Source organism: Pyrgilauda ruficollis, unplaced genomic scaffold (genome assembly GCF_017590135.1).
Source record: "Pyrgilauda ruficollis isolate IOZ18807 unplaced genomic scaffold, ASM1759013v1 scaffold48, whole genome shotgun sequence".
Classification (NCBI taxonomy): Eukaryota; Metazoa; Chordata; class Aves; order Passeriformes; family Passeridae; genus Pyrgilauda; species Pyrgilauda ruficollis.
The window spans coordinates 7,566,720-7,585,304 of record NW_024526377.1 but is presented as its reverse complement, the minus strand read 5'-3'; the positions used below and the strand labels follow the sequence as shown (position 1 = coordinate 7,585,304).

At 41.5% G+C, this 18,585-nt stretch overlaps 1 protein-coding gene across 1 annotated transcript in view; it reads left to right on the top strand.

Annotated features, from left to right (window-relative positions):
• The window catches only part of COL22A1 (collagen type XXII alpha 1 chain), a 196,093-nt gene that overhangs the window by 125,285 nt on the left and 52,223 nt on the right, over positions 1-18,585 (top strand). Inside the window, exons 24-35 of the mRNA XM_041479400.1 lie at positions 2,693-2,746; positions 3,107-3,160; positions 4,138-4,191; positions 5,373-5,426; positions 5,831-5,866; positions 8,047-8,109; positions 9,172-9,225; positions 10,439-10,480; positions 12,914-12,946; positions 16,354-16,407; positions 16,860-16,913; positions 18,095-18,148. Coding sequence (XP_041335334.1) covers positions 2,693-2,746; positions 3,107-3,160; positions 4,138-4,191; positions 5,373-5,426; positions 5,831-5,866; positions 8,047-8,109; positions 9,172-9,225; positions 10,439-10,480; positions 12,914-12,946; positions 16,354-16,407; positions 16,860-16,913; positions 18,095-18,148 — 606 coding nt within the window. The remainder of the gene's footprint in view (positions 1-2,692; positions 2,747-3,106; positions 3,161-4,137; positions 4,192-5,372; positions 5,427-5,830; positions 5,867-8,046; positions 8,110-9,171; positions 9,226-10,438; positions 10,481-12,913; positions 12,947-16,353; positions 16,408-16,859; positions 16,914-18,094; positions 18,149-18,585) is intronic.

Here is an 18,585-nt window from a genome sequence, read left to right as displayed (position 1 = left end):
GGGCTACAATATGAGATGTTGATATGCAAGTGAAACAGAAATTCTCTGCACAGTAGCAAAAGGGAGTGCTCTGTAAGGGATATTTTTTATGTATTTCTGCCATTTTATTTCACTTTGTCCCATCACTTGCTGTATCCCAGGCAGCAGAAAGCAGGAAACCCAGCAGGACAGTCAGTGACTGCTGTGTGCAGTCAGCTGGAGCAGGCTGACAGCACCCTGTTCATCTCCAAGGGATAATGCTGGCCATTCCATAAAACTGTTCTTTCTGTCTCCACCTCAGGGAAGATTCTATCCGAAGAGCTTCCCATTAGTGGGTGTAGCATTTGTTGGTACAACACACGGCGAGGCTACCTGTAAACCAGTTTGGGCATGATATCCTTGGGTGGTTATCTCTTGGAGGACAATGAAATTGAATTATTCGTGGCAATTTAGGAAAAGGATCAGTGGGATTCAATTTCAGGACTTACAGTTGCATAAGGTTATTGTGGTCTAGGATATGGAAAGTTTTAGAGAGTAATTAGAAATCGTCTTGGATAGTGAGAATACCAAGACTTAGTGGGAGAAAGAGCTGGGATGAGGAGGATGTAGCACTTCACATTTTAGGGATTATACTGGTTGCTGACAGATGCTGGAGTAAGACTTTGCTTTTAGATCAGATTGACCCCTGCCAATTCACAGTGTGGGGTAACACAACATACCTGGGATTGCTTGGGCTGAGGCTGGGTCCTGACTGGGGTTTTTCACCTCCTGATAGAAATTCCCTGGTTCAGGGCTAGGAAAGATGTGTTTCCTGGTGGGAGACAGTTCACTTACTGACAGAGAGAGAACAAAATTAAAATATCAGGAAGGAACTGATGGGATTGTCAAGAAAAGTCTGCAAATTTACACATAGTCTAATCTGAATCAGTTTGTAGTTTTTCTAAAGTTTTACTTTTTTTCCCAGCACTGCCCCCATTCTTCATGGAAGCCCCCTCTTGGAGCCCATACCTTCTGTAGGGCCTCCCAGCAGTGCCCTGTAGAGGTGGAGCAGGGCCAAGCAGAATTTCCATGTCCTTGGTGTGTGTTTGCTCCATCCAGCTGTGGCTGCACACAGTTGTGTCTGTGTGTAGTATTTTCTCTTGTGCTGAGTTTATTTGGACTGTTGAGTCTTTTCCTTGAATGGTGAAGCCTTTGTAAGTGAAGGATGGTCTTGACCAGGTATCTCTTGATGGGTGTAGAATCTCTAACTGCAGGATCCAACTGCAGGGCTCCCCAGGAATTAAATCATCAGCATCAGTGCATCTGAAGGCACTCTGCAAGTGAGAGTGTTGTTGACAGGAGAACTCCATGTCTGTTCTGAGTTGCAATGAGGCAAGTGCAGCTACAGTTTCCTTTTCTGGACTCTTTGCCCCATCTGTTGGTGAGAGACTGTCTTAGCTCCTGGATGAAGCTTGTGAATGTATTTTATAAGATCACTTATCTGCCATCTCTGCTAAACCATGCCTCAAATAGATTCTTCTCCTCACCTTTTTACACCATTTTCTTCTCATCATCTACATTTTTCATTAAAAATAAATGCTAATATTGATCTATGACTTGTAATACCTTAATATTGAATGAGGACAGAGAAAATGCTGTCTGTCTAGTATCAATTGCTCAGTTTCAAATCTTTACAGAGGTTTTCAGTGGGGTGGTTTGTTGATTCCTAAGTAGAATCACACCAGAACTCCCTGTATGCTGAAAACTGAAAATTAGTGAGATTGTCATGTTAGAAAGACAGAAAAAGGCAGGCAGGGTAAAATTTCAACTCAGTCACATATCCGTTTCTCTTGCTGTTTGCTCAGGTCCTGATCCAAAAAATACATTAACACATTTCATTCTGAGCATAGGAGAAATCCTGTCTTGTCTACAGGTGAAGCTGGCAGTAACAAACACCTCTGTATCACAAGCAACATAATAAGATTTGTCGAGGCTGGAAACAAATCTCTCATAGGAAGCCAAATTTAACAATATGCTTGATGCATAAAAAAAGATCCATCTTTAAACCAGGTGTCTTATTGAGTGAATATTTCTCCTAAGAGAAACATCTGTTGCAGGGAAATGAAGAAGAATGTTAAGATATTTCCAACTGAATGTGTTCATCAAACTATGAGTTTGTGAGGATCTTTTACTACCTACCAGGTTGATGTTGAGCAACAAAATGGTGGCAAATTTTGTTTTGCGACACTTGAGTCATTGCAGCATTTCTTTTGGGTTTGTGTTTTTAACCCCATCCTCCCAAAAAAGGCATGCTCAAACCACAAGCCTGTTCATTAGTTGCTTTCAGCAATTTTTTTTTTAGAGGTAAATTATTCACTTTGAAACAACATGAATCAAGCTTAATTTTGTCTGGAAGCTCCAAGGAATCCCACTAGTCAAGCTTTGTGTTGTATGCTATCACTGATGGCCTTCCACTTCTCTTTCTCTTGTACTGGAGTGGCGGATGGAGCTCCCATTATAGCAATGGCAGCAGTGGCTTAAGCAGAAGAAAATGTTCTACCTGTGTTCATGGCCCCTTGCTTTGGCATCTTGCACTTTTTGGGTAGAACTTAAGCAAATAAAGCTCAGTGCTTTTGCCTGTTTCCTACATGGCCCCTATTACACAGGAGAGGACCTGAGGCTTTCAGCTCCTTCCAGAGAATTTGATAAATTGGCTTTGTTTCCTTTCTTGCAGGGACCTCCAGGGCCCCCAGGCACTGCTGGACCCCCGGGACCGCCTGGGCCACCGGTAAGAAAGCTTGGGAGGATTTGGTTTTATATCAAGAAGAAGAAAAAACAGCTGGAGAAAATTTTAGGGCTTGGCTTTCAGAGGCAACAGAGTTAAGGCCTCTGGCAATGTGGGGTTTCTCTTATATTTTCTCTGCTGCAAAGCCACAACTGGTCCTAGAGCACAGCTTCTCCCTGCTGAGCCTTGGAACCACGTTGGTGCTTCCTGGGGATAATTCAGGGTCTCCAGGACTCCCCACAACCATGACCTGACTGCAGTGGAAGAGAAAAATGCACTTCAAGTGAAAGTAGCAATCTCCAGTGAGATTCCTGCAGAGAACAGAAATACTGATTTATTTTTTCTCCTGATTTCATTTCTCAGGGACTGCCAGGAGAGATTGGAGTTTCTGGTAAAACTGGACCACCTGGACCAGCTGTAAGTTGAGGAACTGTTTCCCTACCTCACAGTTCTTCATTACTTGAGATAGTTTAATTCTGAAGTCTTCTTTTTTCCCACATTTTTTCTGCACACAAGGTTTTAACATGGGCTCCAATACTGTCACTTTTAATCCATAAATTAATCTCAGATACCTCTTCTGAATAAGAATTTTACCAGGTGCAGCCCCACTATTCCTATGCAATTGGATCATGATATTTTCTTCATATGATACCTTTTAAAATTCCTTTTGCATTTGACACAGTATTGTTTCTGCAAACCTGGAATTTCCTGAGTCAGGCCAAATAACTCATGATTAAAATCTCAGATTTAGCAGAGTGTAGCAATTTCTGTTGTTCTTAAGTCATAAAAACTGAATAATTAAATACTTAGTACAGAATTGCCACCTACAGTCTGCAGTGTGTGTGGATTGACTGACACTTGGAAAAGGGAAGAAAACTTTTTTCTTGCCATTTTAAATGCATTACAGGAAGTAATTTTAATTCTTATCTTGCTGAACCACTCTGTCACTATGTGCTATATAATTTAATTTTAGGTGTCTGTCTACTGTATAAGAAATTGTCAAGATTTAAAAGGAGAAACATGTTAAAAAAATACAGCTACAGGTAATAGGGACTTATAGAGAATAAGCTCAAATGTAAGTAAGGTACATAAAAAATTTAAAGATCCTCAGTACATAAAAGTTCTATACTGGAGTTTCTCTGTAGCAATGCTGACATCCAGTGGTCATTCACTAAAACTGGGATACTGGAAGAAGGGGCAGAGCAAATACGTACAGTGTGAGAATTTTTGTGTCTTTTGAGAAGGGAAAAAAATGAAAAAAAATCAAACCAAAATGCATCTTTTCTTTAACTTAGGTGGGTGGCAGGAGGGATGAGCTGAGCATATTTATGCTGAGTTTGCTGGTAGCAATTTAAAGAACTGGCACTTAGAGCTTATGTTTTCCTCTTGTTTAGGGGCTGCCTGGCAAAGATGGACTCAGTGGGCTTCCAGGGCTTCCAGGTCAAAAGGCAAGTGACACCACAGACGCTGGGATTAAGCTCCTTACCTGGGCAGATCATTGGGGTGAGCAAGCCAGGGAAGCAGGAAAAACACAGCTGGGCATTGCAAACAATCAGTCAGGAAATCCAGTGACTCTGGCAAGTTAAGGCATATATCCAAAGCACAAAGAAGAACAAAGAAGTGTAGCAGGCTCTAAAGATGTTCCTTTCTTTCCCTGAAGGGCTAGAAAGAAGGAATGCCATTCCCCGAGCCTTCTCTAGGTCTGTGTGGCAGAAAGTTGGTTCTTTATTTTTTCCTATTTCTTCTGTCCCATTTTTTTCAAATTACTTTTCCAAATTACGGCTTGGGAGTTGTCTCCTCCATTGTCTATGCATTGGGAGAAGGGACATAGTACATGTAGAGATAGGAGACACTTGATTTCTCATCCCCCTGCAAGTAAGGGACAAAGAAATGTACCATGTTTTGACTACAAAGGCCAAACTAGGTTTTGGGGATGATGATTATATTAAAGATTATTATATTAAAGAAAATAGCTCTTAACCATCTATTGCCTTGGATTGCCGTGGCAGAGGTTTTCTTGCTTCTGATACTTGATCGCAGATCTAGCAGAGTCCCCAGCTCCCATTTATTGATGAATAAAGGTGAGGAATTTGCAATACATAACATATTTCTGATGTTAAACAAAGTTTGGATTTTATCCACACATCTGTGTAGTATTTCCTGCACTTCCCAGCTGTGTAGCCACGTTTCAACCCCTGTAGCCTCTGCTGTCCATGCTGATGCCACCCACCTTGGAAGATCAGTTTTAAAGTATTTACACAATGGATCTAGTGACCAAGGCTCCAGTCCCAAAATTTTCTAGTTTTTTAAAACACTTTCTAACTTTATAACCACATACAGTTTGAAGAAACTGAATGGAGATGTTTTTTTCCCAGATCATTCACCATGGACAACTTTAATGTAACAGTGATTGTGTTATTCCAGAAATTCTCCAGTAGGGTGCTGCAGATGTGATTGCAAATGGCACTAGAGTGGAAAAGCATTCCAGGAAGCATATTCTCATATGACTCCATTTACACCCTCAAGCTGATCCTGAGGAGCTGAGTTAAAATATTTCTCACCATTGATTGCAGATGTGGTGCACAAACACCAGAGGAGTTTGTGTATTGACCTGTTATGTTCCCTGCAGGGAGAACGAGGGGAAAAGGGTGAGGAAGGCTTTCCTGGAAAAGCTGGCCCTAAGGTAAGGGATTGTATTTCATAGTCTGCTGAGTATTCACTGAGTCAACCAAGGTGTGATTTTGGAAGGTCTTATACTGAAATCAGGAGAAGAAGATTCCTCTGAAGTTGGAGACATAAAGGGACGAGCAGGTGTGGTTCACTGACTTTCACAGTGTTCCAAAATACCAACCCTTGTTTGATGCTCCTCTCTCAAGGCTGAGTGTTCAGGGAGAGCTCACCTGGACCTTGCATTGGCTCCCTGCAGGCTGCGCTCCCAAGCCATCAAAAAAGGCAATTTCAGAACCTTGTGGGATCTGGGTAGAACAACATGGACCACCAGTAGGGACCACAGTTTGCTAATGAGGAAGTGTTCTTACCAGAGAGTCAAGTCCTTACAGTGTTATAGATTTGCTTTTGTTTTTCCAGGGTGAACCAGGGAGCCGTGGCCAGCCTGGTGAGCAGGTGAGCAGAAAAACAGTCTTAACAGCAAACCTTACTTGTCAAAACAACAGCAAGTGGCCACATGGGATGACAAATCCATTTGCCAATGACAAGATCTGTGCATAACACTTGCATCTGTGATTGAAGGTGGAACAGTTGTATGGATGAGACTTATGGTTGATTTTAGAGGTCTTTTCCAACCTTAATGATTCTATTGATGGAATAACACTACAAGTCTGAGGCATAAATTGAGGTTTATTGGGGTAAGGCACTCATTAAGTTAATAACAATTACCCCATCCTGTGAGTCTGGACTATTCCAAAAGTCCTTATAATCTGCCTGATCGGTATCACTCAGTTCCCAGGAAAGTATCCTTACCTGGTGTCCCAGGTAAGGGGAAATCAGCACAGCATGGGCAAATGTTCCCCAGGAGTGTTTTCATCAGGCTCCAAGGGAGGAGTGGTTTCTGTGCCCTTCCTTGATGTCATTTCACTGTAGCTGGGCAAACAGACTACCAGGCTTAAAGTTTCCAGGCAGGCTTGGTCCAAGTGCCACAAGGGACCAGACCCCAACCAGAACACTGGCCCTTGGTCTGAATCATCTCCCCACACAGGGCTGTTTTGAATTTTAACACCACCTTCCGAGACACTTGCCGCTCTCTCCACAATGTGATATTGTCCACGTTTCATAAATGCTCTCTTTCCTGTTGTAAGTTGAATAGTGCTGTCCCTGAGAGGACTTATACTTCATACAGCCTCTGAATTTTGACAGTAAGTTGCTAATAGGAGGTATATGAATGCTGTTTCTTCATTCAGTTGTACACCACACTCCAGAGACCATTCTACACTACATTGTGTGGTTACAGATGAGAACATCATGTTGGCCTATGCCTGATATTTTACTAAAGATTCATCGGAAAAATGCTTTCTTCTTGTCTGCTTAGTTTTCATGTCTAAGGAGGGAACTGGATGGGTTTGATACAATCAGTTTTTAACAAATCCACGTTGGCTGTTTTGTATTATCTTTCTGTCCTTGAACTCATACAAACTCAATGATATTTTGCTTCAAGACCTTTTCAGAAGCCAAATTTACACCATGTTTTTATTTTCCTTCTAAATTCTCCTCTGTCTCATTCAGTGTTATATGCTCTGATTGCTCTCTGAATCTCTGGAATCGCTGGGATCTCATTGTCATTTCCATTCCAGGAAGTGTCCAAGGCCAGATTGGAGCAACCTGGTTGAGGAGAAGGTGTCCCTGCCCATGGCAGGGGCCTGGAACTAGAAGGTCTTTAGGGTCCCTTCCAACCCAAACTACTCTGGTTATTCCATGATAGCCAGGATCCCACAGTGGCTCTGAAAAAGCACCACTCCATCTGTCACCAAATGCCACTTTCTTTAAAATTCTCCCAGCATCACCCAGATGTTCTTAGTCATCCTCAGTTACTACATTATCTTGTTCCTCACCTGATTTTGTCTACCCACTGCACCTCTACCATGATAATATTTTGTTCTCCCTATACTTAGAGGAGCTTTAGAGCAGGGATTACCTTTTCTTAGTTCAGTATTTGTACAAGACTTAGTGAATTTGGGTCCTGTCCGTGACTGATCTCCTTCGTGATATTGCACTATAAATTCAGATAGAAAAGAATTATAAGTAGGAAACCACATGGTTATTTTCAGATTACAAACTGGGTCAACTGGAAGCTAAATTTGAGACTACTTTATATATTTAGGAGAAGCCACATGACACAGAGGTCATAGTTACTCCAATAACAAGTATTATAAAGCAGAAACTCAAAGGTAATGTTCAAACAGAAATAAATCCAAATGTGCAATAGTGCACTCAGATAATTCTAGATCTGTTCATCAAGGTGACATCTGTATTTTTCAGATTAATACTCTGAAGGTTTAGCATTTCCAGACTATACCAGGTCGTTAATGATGAAAATGAAAGTCAGATTTTATTGCTTTTTCTGCTTTCATTTGCTTGCTTGGTCCTGCTACAGAGCAGCATGAAGGAAATGTGTCCTTAATTCTGTGGCATCAGTTAACAGGCAAAAACCAGAGAAGTCTTACTTACTGCTTTAAGTGATGGCTTAAAAAAACACTAAGAAATTACTTGATAATCAAACTAATCTCCTTCTCTCTCAGCAAACTACTACTACAGTCAATCAGATTTCACACACTTTGTGTTATTTTCAGGGTGAAGCAGGTTTTCCTGGTCCTAGGGGCTTACCTGGACTGAGAGGAGAAAAAGGAGACCGGGTGAGTGACTTGGAGCCACAAATTGATCTTTTGGCCGTGTAGCATCAAGAGGACTTACCTTGAGTGTCCCTAGATGATGTTGTCCCTTGGTGTGATGGCTGTGGTGAGCAGCTGATTGGCAACCAGCAAGGTTACCAAATAGCCAAGAAGGTGTTCCCTGTCTAGTGTGTGTTCCCAGTTGACTCAGAGGTGGTAATGAACAATATCTAACCCAAATGGGAGGAGTTGTGCCGTGCTACTTGTGAAGCAGTAGGAGAGGTTAGAACTCTAGAGGTCAGATTGCACTTTAGAACTCCCTTTCAGAATTACTTGCCTGATTTAAGGACATTTAAAATTCTTGATAACAACAAAAAAAAAAATTACTAATCCGCCTCGTCACTGAGCCCTGGAAAAGTCTTCAGATGGCTGAATTATTTTCTGATGGCTTAACTTCTACCCAAGTCCTGGTGTCTACTGCTTCCTCTGGAGAATTCTGGAGATGTCTTCATGCCAGGAAATACTTGGGTCAGGGGCCTGACAGTAAATTTAGCCACATCAGTGAGGTCTGTAATCCTGATAACTGATGACATGCTTGAATGTGATCAAGAAGGATCTAAAATCAACTGAGGTTTTTCCATGCAGTTTGCTCCATTTTATGCCTTGTAGAGCACAGGATACAGAATACATTCATGACAGAGGTTTGAAACTAAATGGTCTTTAATGTACCTTCCAACCCAAACCAAAACCAGTAATATGAATATTCACTCTGGGTCTTTACTGCTGTTTTGCTGCCTCTCTTTTTCAATTGGAAAAAAACCCTCTTTTTTATAACTGCATGAGGCAGTAGGATCTTCTACAAGCAACTTATTTTAGGATTGGTGCTTTCCTTCCTGTGAAGTCAATTGATATTCATTGGTTTTGAAAATATAGTGGATTTTTGAAGCCATCTTCAAAATGTTACATTTTTAATTTCTTGCTCTACATCTTGGAAGATAGATAACTGAGAGTGTAAAATATTTTAGTGAGGCTGATGCATTAAAATCAAAACGTGCATGTTTCTTGCTTTCCTTTCCCTGCTTTTAGGGAGAAAAAGGAAAAGACGGTCTCCCAGCAATGAAAGGTGAAAGAGGAGAAAAAGTAAGTTATGAAATGATCCTGAACTTCCTTAGACAAGAGAAGAAAACAGACAAAGGGGCAGAGACAAGTGATGGAGGAGGCTGAGGAAGACGAGAAAATTTGGAAGACTTTTAGCTGAACTTTACAGAGAAACAGCAGAAATAGCTATGTGTAGGATGGAGACAAGAATTTATTGAGCAATGAAATCTGATGAAATTAAGGATGATTTCATTAATTCAAGCAAAACTTTTTTTCTTATTTTATTTTATTTTATTTTGTTAAAATTTCCTCCTTTTTTTAGTTTTATAATTGGCTGATATAAATGAGCCTAGAACTGAAATCTAAAAAGTTTTCTGTGCGTGTCTGTGGGGGATAGAACAATAACTTAAGGAACAGTTTGGGCTTCTGCCATCACACCATTAATTTTAGTGAAAGTGAGCGAAGTAGATAAAGGTAATGTCCTCCAAAATTTACATTCAGCCCATGTGAACATGAAGGTGAAGAAGAAGCATTCACCTTGCAGATGCTTGTGGGTGTGTAGTGGAAAAACTGCCCTCATTACAGAGGCAGTGGCATTCAGGATGTGGGTTCTTCCATCAGTCCTCCGTTCATCAGTGACTTTCACCACTTGTAGAGGTGGGAATTCTTTCATGGGTGGTCCACTGACATCAATAAGGCACCTAAACCTCTTTTACCTGGGAGGTAACAAGTGTTGTTGGTAGCTCTTGGCTTTCAAGTGTCAGGGGTCAGATGTTTGTGGAGCACAGCCCACAGGAAGGTCAATGCCAGTGTTCAGGAGATCTTCCAGCAACAGTGTAGTTTTAACTCAAAATTAGGGGAGAACTGGATTTAGCAACTTAAATATTTGATGAAAACAATTTGTTTTAATCAATGAAAGAAGTTTACCTAAAACATGTTTTTCAGTCAAGACTTTTGGTCAACTTTAATTCAAAAAGCAAATTAAATTCCGTATCCTAAACTGTATGGGGTAACTTTAGAAATTTATCAACCTGTGAAGTCAGGTTGATTATAAAATCATAGAGGGATGAAGACAACAGAATGAGAATCCTGCATGCAACAAAGCAAGGACAGCGAAAAATCAGTCCAGAAGTGTCACAGAACTGGGGGGTTGGGTTACATCTCATCTGGTAATGCTGCATCTTCTGAATTATAATGTTGAGTTTTATTTGGGAATCTTTTTATGTAATTAGTTACATTTTTTTCCTCTCTCCAGGGTGACACAGGTTCCCCTGGACCCCCAGGCGTACCTGGAACAGTAAGTAAGATTGTGTTTGGTGTTGTAACAATATTAAAGGTGTCATTCCTTCACATAAATACCTCAGAAACAATTTTCAAGTTTCTCATTTCCTCTGCAGAAACTTTGGGACTTATTTACTCTGAGATTATCTCCTTTTGTTTCAGAGAAGCAATATCAAGGTTTATTTGGTCTTTTTAATTTTTTTTTTTTTTGTAAGGTTGTACCTTCCTCTGCCTCTTTGCAAAAAGCAGACTGAGAGTACATAAATTTATTGCTTTCAAAATGAAGATACACAGTTACTTTGGGGAGCCTGAGTGCAATTACAATGAAGTTCACTGGTGATTAAATCAGCACCCACTGAATGTAAATACACAAACCTCTGAGTTCCCTCTAAGAAAACCTGAGTAAGCATCTTGGAGTGAGCACCATCATTGCAACTAGAGGACTTATGCCAGTCACAGATCCTCCAGGACATGGCACACATCCTCTCATGAACTCTGCCCTCCACAGCTGGATACAGCTGCCTCATTGACAGATTATGGAGAAAATTTGAATCAAGGTCTGTTGGTTGGTGAAAATCGAGTGCCTAAAGACCTTGACGCAGCAATGGAGTGTTGGAATATGAAATGCAGGAAATTCTCAGAAGTTTGGGCCTGTATGCCAAAGCTTAGAGTTCAACACAGGATTTTATCTGAGACCTTGGAAAAGACTTCCAAACTTAGGTGATAGAAGCGAGAATGTGGATTTATAGTTTAAAGCAGACACACGTTAAGTTAAGAAGAGGAAAGTTTAGAGTTTGAGATATAGAAAAAATAAAAATAGTTACAAAGGTAGGCAGGAAGTTTAGAATGCAGTTCTGTGGGTTTTTCTGTCATAACGTGATTGGTTAAGAGAGCTTACACTGTGGCATGAGTCCATAAGACAAAATATTTAAGGATTGCGTCAAAAACATAAATATCCTTGTTGGCAGTGTTTTATTTTTATTTAAAAGGTCTTGTAACTAGAGGTCTTGTGACCTTCTGAACCATACTATGAAGATGTAAGCCGAACTCACCCTTCTTGCCTGTGTAGAAGATAAAAATGGAGTCTAAAAACTCAGAGGTCCCGTCTCTAACTCATTCAAAATTCCTTCAATAATCCCCATAATGGAGAAGGTGGTTTAATTTACTCTCTGCCATTAGCTGGGCCTCTGTCTATGCCAGATCATTTCATGGTGCTTTGTGTAGAAAGACTCCATGTGTATCAGACAAGAATGACCCAGTCACACACCAAAGATGAACCTGTGTTGGTAAAAACAGAAAAGGCAGCTCACAAACAAATACAACATGGCTGGACATGGAGAAAATGTGTGCCACTGCTTAAGCTTCCTGTGTGTGTAGGGAGAAATTATTTCTGTTTGTCATGGTTTAGGAATGATAGTCCCCAGCTGAGCATCCCTGATCCCCCAAGACCCCAAAACCACCCTCTGGTCACTACTTCCACTTCTCCCCTCTTCCACCCATACGTGCCCAGAGAGGACAACTGGAGGCACAAAGGGCAAAGATTGTGGGTTGGGATAAGAACAATTTATGGAAACATCAATAAGATAAGAAAACAAGCAATAGCAGCAACATTAATAACAAAAGTGGACAAAAGAGGGAGTGTGGAGCTTGACCTGACTGCAGCCATGCCACCCAAAATGTTCCCTCCAGTCAGGACCAGCATTATCCCGCTGCTCCACCTGCCTCGCTTACTTGAAATAAGGGGATGTCCTTCCCTTCTCCAAAGTGAGAGAAAGAAGCTCTTTCCTCCACCCCTGGCAGTGGCATAAGGTGGTAATAAATAACATCATGTCTTGGCCGTGCTCCCTGCCTGCCACTGATCTTGGCTGGAACCAGGGCACTGTTTCAGCTGTTAAAAGTAGGTAATGCTTTTGACATGTCTTCATGTCATCAAGGTCTGTTTTTTCCTTCAATGTCTTATCAGCTTTGAGTAAATATACTGTCTCTTTCTAAAAAACGTTATCATTTCTTTTTGTGGCTATTCCTTCAGAGTGACTATGTATTCCCATAGAGATTTCATGTACTTGGTACAAAGCAGAGGGAGAACACTCCAAGCTTATTCATGGTATCAGGAAATTTAATAATACAGAAGATGGCTCCAAGTGGAAAAATGAGCTGGAGATTACTAGCAGTAAAATTGCTATAAAGTTTAAAGATTGATTGTTTTTTCATCATGGTAGGGCACACAGGATAGTCTTGAGTTTATGTTCATATTTCAAATGTTCTGGGAGATGTAAGATATTTGTGGGCTTCTTTCCAAACACCCAGATGTTACAATGGGTTACTGTTTTATAAACGTACTTGTGGAATGTATGGAATGTGCAATCTGTAATGACAGGGGTGTATGTAAACTATTGCATTTTAAGGAAAATAGGCTATCCTGTTTTTAACACTCTGGTTTCTGTTCCAGACAGCCTTCTTCACCCCACACCCCAGGATTCCTGTAAGTAACATCTCTAATAAATATGGCCTCTGTTTTATCCCCTATTGTATCTGATAGACACACCCCTTAGCATTTTCTGTGTTATTTAAATGCTTTCAGTAAAGAACCCAGATTGAGTCTAGTTCTGGGCATCCTCAACACTGTAACCAGCTATGATGAGAAGTCCAAAGCTGTGCTGGTAAGATCAGCAGTCAAGCCAGCTGTGGCTGGGACAGAGCTGTGCGCTATCCCAGCCTCTGAAACCGAGTGTAAAATGAAGATTTTGTTCCCATTTGTAGCACTTAGAGGGAAATAAATAGCATAACATGATCTGTGAATAAGTTTGTTGTGGATCAAGGTTTCATGGATGGCAGAGGTAGGCTGTAGGAGTGCCATTAGAAAGAGAACATATATGCCAGGTTCTTCAGAGGCTGAGGAAGGAAATAAGGATGTGAAGTAGTACTGGAGAGGGAGACAAGATTTCTTTGGCTTGCTCTTCCCCTTTGCTCAAAGGTTATACTTATATATTTATATATATATGCACTCTAAGGAAGTATGCAGAACAATGACATCTTCTGTGGTCTTTGTAGTGCTACAGTCACAGAGAGTTTTTCCTTTTGCTTTGAGAACATTGCTTTGGTAAATGAACTGCAAGACAGTAAGAAATAAAAGGGTTGAAGTGTGTCAGCTGTTCCATTTGTTGGGATTTCTCCATGTGCAAGATGACTGTGGTGACACCTGCCACAGCACAGCTCTGCACTGTGAGGGAGGAGAAGGTAAGAACAGTTGGATGTACAGGTGTACACATTAAAGTGTCAGAAAGAGGTGATGAACCTTTGGAGAGTGTCGTGGGTAATGTTACAGAGGTGGCAGGACCAGCAGGGTGTTGACAGGTGTCATGTACTCTCCAAAAACCAGTCCTTGCCATTGCTTCCCATTGAGTCTGTGTTCTATTGTACCAGGGAGCTATTTCCTATATATTTAGGCTAGTCAGTTAGGATCATTAAACAGTGGTGGTCAGGTATAATGGCTGGAAAGAGGCAAAAGCAGTAAAAAATGAGGTGGCTCTTCACTTTGCCTTCTGTCTCCCACTGTGGCCAGGCAGAGCTGATCTCCCACTGCACTTGCTTTCCTTTAAGCACAGGAATTACTGGGGCATAATTGAGACTACAGAAGGACACTGCTGAGAACAGATCATGGGAGCTGTAAGTCCTCTTCTGGGCCAGGCTGGTGGCAGCTGTCAGCTGTCACTCTGTCTTTTCTGTGCTCTGAAGTGTAGGTAAGAAGTGGGTGGCAGTGGATTAAGAGCAGCTGCCAGTGGGCAGCACTAGCAGGCAGTGTTAACAGCCTTGGCAGAGCCATGGATTTGGCAAACTGGAAAGGACTCACAGGCAGATTTGCTGGTGGGTTCTGTTAACAAAAGCCAGTTGTGTCCTGGGCTGCAGCAATGACCAGCAGGTCGAGGGAGGTGATTCTACCCCTCTGCTCTGGTGAGACCCCTCCTGGAGTGCTGCATCCAGCTCTGGAGCCCCCAAAACAAGGACATCTTGGATCTCTTGGAGCAAATCCAGGGGAGGCCACAAAGATGATCAGGGGATTTAAACTGTCAGAGGGCAGGTTTAGATTAGATAATTGGAAGTAGTTCTTTACTGTGAGAGTGCTGAGACACTGGCACAGGTTGTCCAGAGAAGCTGTGAGTGTCCCATGCCTGGAAATGTTCAAGGCCAGGTTGGATGGGGCTTGGAGCAGCCTGGTCTAGTGGGTAGCATCCTTTCCAATGGCAGAGGGGTTGGAATTAGATGATTTTAAGGTCTCTTTCTCCCCAAATCATTGTATGAATCTATTGAGAAATCCTTCCTCTGCCCATGACTGTGGCTGTTAGATTTTGCACTGCTGTGCAAGTCAAATATCAAGGAAAAAGTGGAAGAAAGGAAAATCTTAAAAATTTTCCCTATTTACCTCTTGCATTGCTTCTTTGCTTTGCAATTTTGTTTTCCCTGGTAATGTACATCCTTTTTCCCACTCCGTAGCAGCATCCCTGCCTACAAATATACTGACCTATGTCTGTGCTTTGTCATTCTGCTCTCTCAAAAGAGTTTCAGAATTTGAAATGTCATTACACAAAACAGCTTCCAGGCACAAACATAGAGATTTGCAGCTTTAGCCCCTTTGCTTGAGCTGTTTTAGGTGATCCTGATGTTTTTCTGAAGGACACTAGATGGCATCAGGCACTGCCTGGTTAAAAGTCGATCTAATGGGATGCTGTTTGTAGAGTAAAATTCCTCCCATTATTTACCACAGATTATAATATTTATTCATCATGCATAATTAATACAAGCATAAGTAATATTTATGCAGCTACACTTATTTTGTCTGTTAGAGAATCATTTGAAAATGGACTGTGAATTCCCAGGTGTTGCAGAAATGATTGGCAAATAGCAGACATAAATAAAATTCAAGCTGATTTGTCTGGCTCTGCATTTTGGCTGATCACTATTCCTTGCTTGTATGTGTAGCTTAAATCACTGATGTTCTTACTCTTCCTTGATTGCATAATTGAAACACTTGGTATGATAAATAATGAATAAGTAATGATTGCTGTTGACTGAATACATACGTTCATAACAATATACAAAAGTGAGTATTCATGTAATACCTGGTTTATTCCAGCTAGTTCCATAATTGTGTGCTTTCCTTTTCAATTTATAAAAAGCAGACATATGGATTTATTGATTATTGCTCTAGACCACAGGACAAAGCTGATGAACTTCTGTCTGAATGCATATTCAATTTACTGTAAGGAGGAAGAACAGGAATAAATTAATCTTATTAGGCAGTGGTGGTGGTGCATGAAAAAAATGTACTGGCATTGCAGGAGGGAGAGGAAGCTGCATGGATGTATGGAGATGTTAATAGAGCTAGAGATCAGGACTTGCTGTGTAGTGCCCACCTCTGGAAATGCTCCAGATGATCACTGGACACTTCACTTTTGTAGATGGAATAGGGAACTGTCTTCATCTGGGATCACTGTAGGATGACATTAGGGCTGTGGTCCTACTGAGAGGCAGTGCAGTGGCACCGGTGCTTTTGCTGTTGTTCACATCATGTGGCCTGTCAAAACATCAGAGATTAATTTTTTGATTTTGGGTATATTCTTAGCTGCTCTTCTGCATGAGGGCAAAATGTTCTTTTAAGCTGAGTATTTCTTCAGTTAGTATCAGAACAGCCCAAGAAGTCTAGACAGTGATCTCCATATCTTAATGTGGCATTCAGTTTTGACTCATTGACATCAAGCTGCTTTGAAGAAGCTATTTTGTGTCAGAAATGGGTAACTGATTGAGAGAGCCCACTTACTAAACAGGACTAGTGTGAGTTCCAGCCCTGGAAACAGCTTTTATTTCTCTCTTTGTCTTACTGTTTTGTATCAGGGTGAACCTGGACCAAAAGGGGACAAAGGAGATCGAGGAATGACTGGAGAACCTGTAAGTATGGCCAAGTACATCAAGAGGGGACATGGGAGTGGTCAGTTTTGGAGGGAGAGGGTGGGACATGCTCCTTCTGTAGCTGGGATGCTTCTCTCATCAGAAATAGCCACAGTGGTGCTTATCTTTGTGCTGCCTGTAGAGGAAGCTACACGACTACTGGAGTTTAAGCACCTAATCTATAGCTCTGGGCCTTAGTAGCTGAAAAGAGGACTATGGGATTTGCTAGGCAGGGCTTGGCTGGCAGTAATTTATGTGCAGGATTTATTAAGGGATTTTAAAGTGATGTGGCCCAGCTAAATTGTGCATTTGGGTACTGTATTTGTATTCTGGACTCTCTTGTTCTGGATGGAGCTCCCAGAAAAGACAGAGCCCTGTGCAGTGACAGCCTCTGTAAAAATCATACTTACCTCAGTGGAAAGAGCTCCTTTACCTCTCCCTCTGTTTTGCAGGGATTACCTGGGGTCCCAGGTGAGCAAGGTGTGCCAGGACCTGCAGGAGTACAGGTAAGAGGGACCTTGAAGAAAATCTTTGACATGAGTAGAGTGGAGTGCCCTCAAGGTCTGTATCACTGTAAATAATCCTTCCTGTAACACCAGCAGCCCATTTCTTTCTTTGTCTTTTTTTGAACCTACTGTCATAGGTTCAGGGAGTTCTGTAGAGGTTTTTACTTCTGTTGGACTGCAGGACAATAGGAGGAAAATCAGCTCAGAAATATATTATCTCTGTAGCATGGTCAGTATTGTCTGAGAGGCTTCTTTGAGCTTCATGATCCTTCAAGAGGGCATCTTGTACTGCTGCTGCCAAAGCACAGGTCTTGCAGATAAATCACGTTTCCAAAACATTGCAGAGCAGTCAGATTCATCCCTAGCTCATCTGACCTGGAATGAGCAATTGGTGCAAGCCATCTTCAGAAGATTTATTGTGTCACACAAAACTATTTCAAATCAACACTGAGGTGTTTCAATTCAACATGGGTAGATGTTCACTCTGCCATCATATATGCTGTGCTCAACCTATATAATCATCAATACTTGGGCATCAACACCTTAAACAGGTGTCTGAGCATGTCTTAACAGCAGTCTGAACATTCAAAAAAAAAAATACCCCAAACCAAACAAAACCAAACCTCCAAAAACCCAAGAAAAAACACAGTAATGCCATGCAACTTTTAACTAACATCTGCTAAATGTGGGACAGTACAGTTAGTAGACTTTGTCCTGCAAAAATTCTTCAGAAAGGTCTCTCTGATATGTATGATTAAGACAAACCCTCAGCATGGGGATCTATTATTATCATTTCTAGATGACTGATGTTTATATTTCAGAACTGTAGGTGAGTCTTCTGTGAAGGGAGACCATCAAAGTTCAGCAGGAAATTAAGTAGTTGGTAGGCCTGAGGATAGGAAAAAGATTCACCCATATGAATACCTGCAAGTTTCAGCATCCTGTGCTGAAAAGCAGTATGTGAGCTGATTAGTAACTCTTGTGAAGTCTCAGGGTTTTATTTTTATAGTTCCTTTTCTTGCTGTGTAGAGATCTGGGAGCTCTTTCCTCAGCCATTAACTCCTCTGTGAATTGGTTAACAAAAGCAATTCCTAGTACACATTCAGGCATCTTGAAGCCTTTTCTTCTGGAGGAGGTCTCCTTCCATGTCTAATCAGCTGGTATCTCTCCTTTCTGCACAGGGTGCAAAGGGGGAGAAAGGAGCCCGAGGAGAGGCTGGAGCCCCTGGAGAGACTGTGAGTAACTGCTTCCCTTGCAGCATTTTCCCCTAGCAGTAACACACCTGAAGGGACACTGGCATCAACATCTTGTGGATTTGCAGTCCCAGGCTGCTTGATCACAGAGCACATCCTCATCCACAGCTGGAAGAGACTGTTTGTGGGCAAACAGGACCATCTGCACCAAACAGATCAATGCCCCATTCAGCCCAGCTCAAGGTTGTGCATCTTTTCCTGCTCAAATCTCTCCCTGCCTAACAAAACACCCTTTTCTGAGAGAGTGTGACTGCACTGCAATGTCAGCCCAGCTCAGGCAGTCAGCTGGAGCAGGGAGCTTACTGCTCACCAGCAGCAGGAAGTGGTTTTGATCATGGGTTCTTTTAAGCTTCACTGTCAATTCTGCTTTTTTTTTTTTTTTTTTTTTTTTTTTTTTTTTTTTTTAATATTTTTGCCTT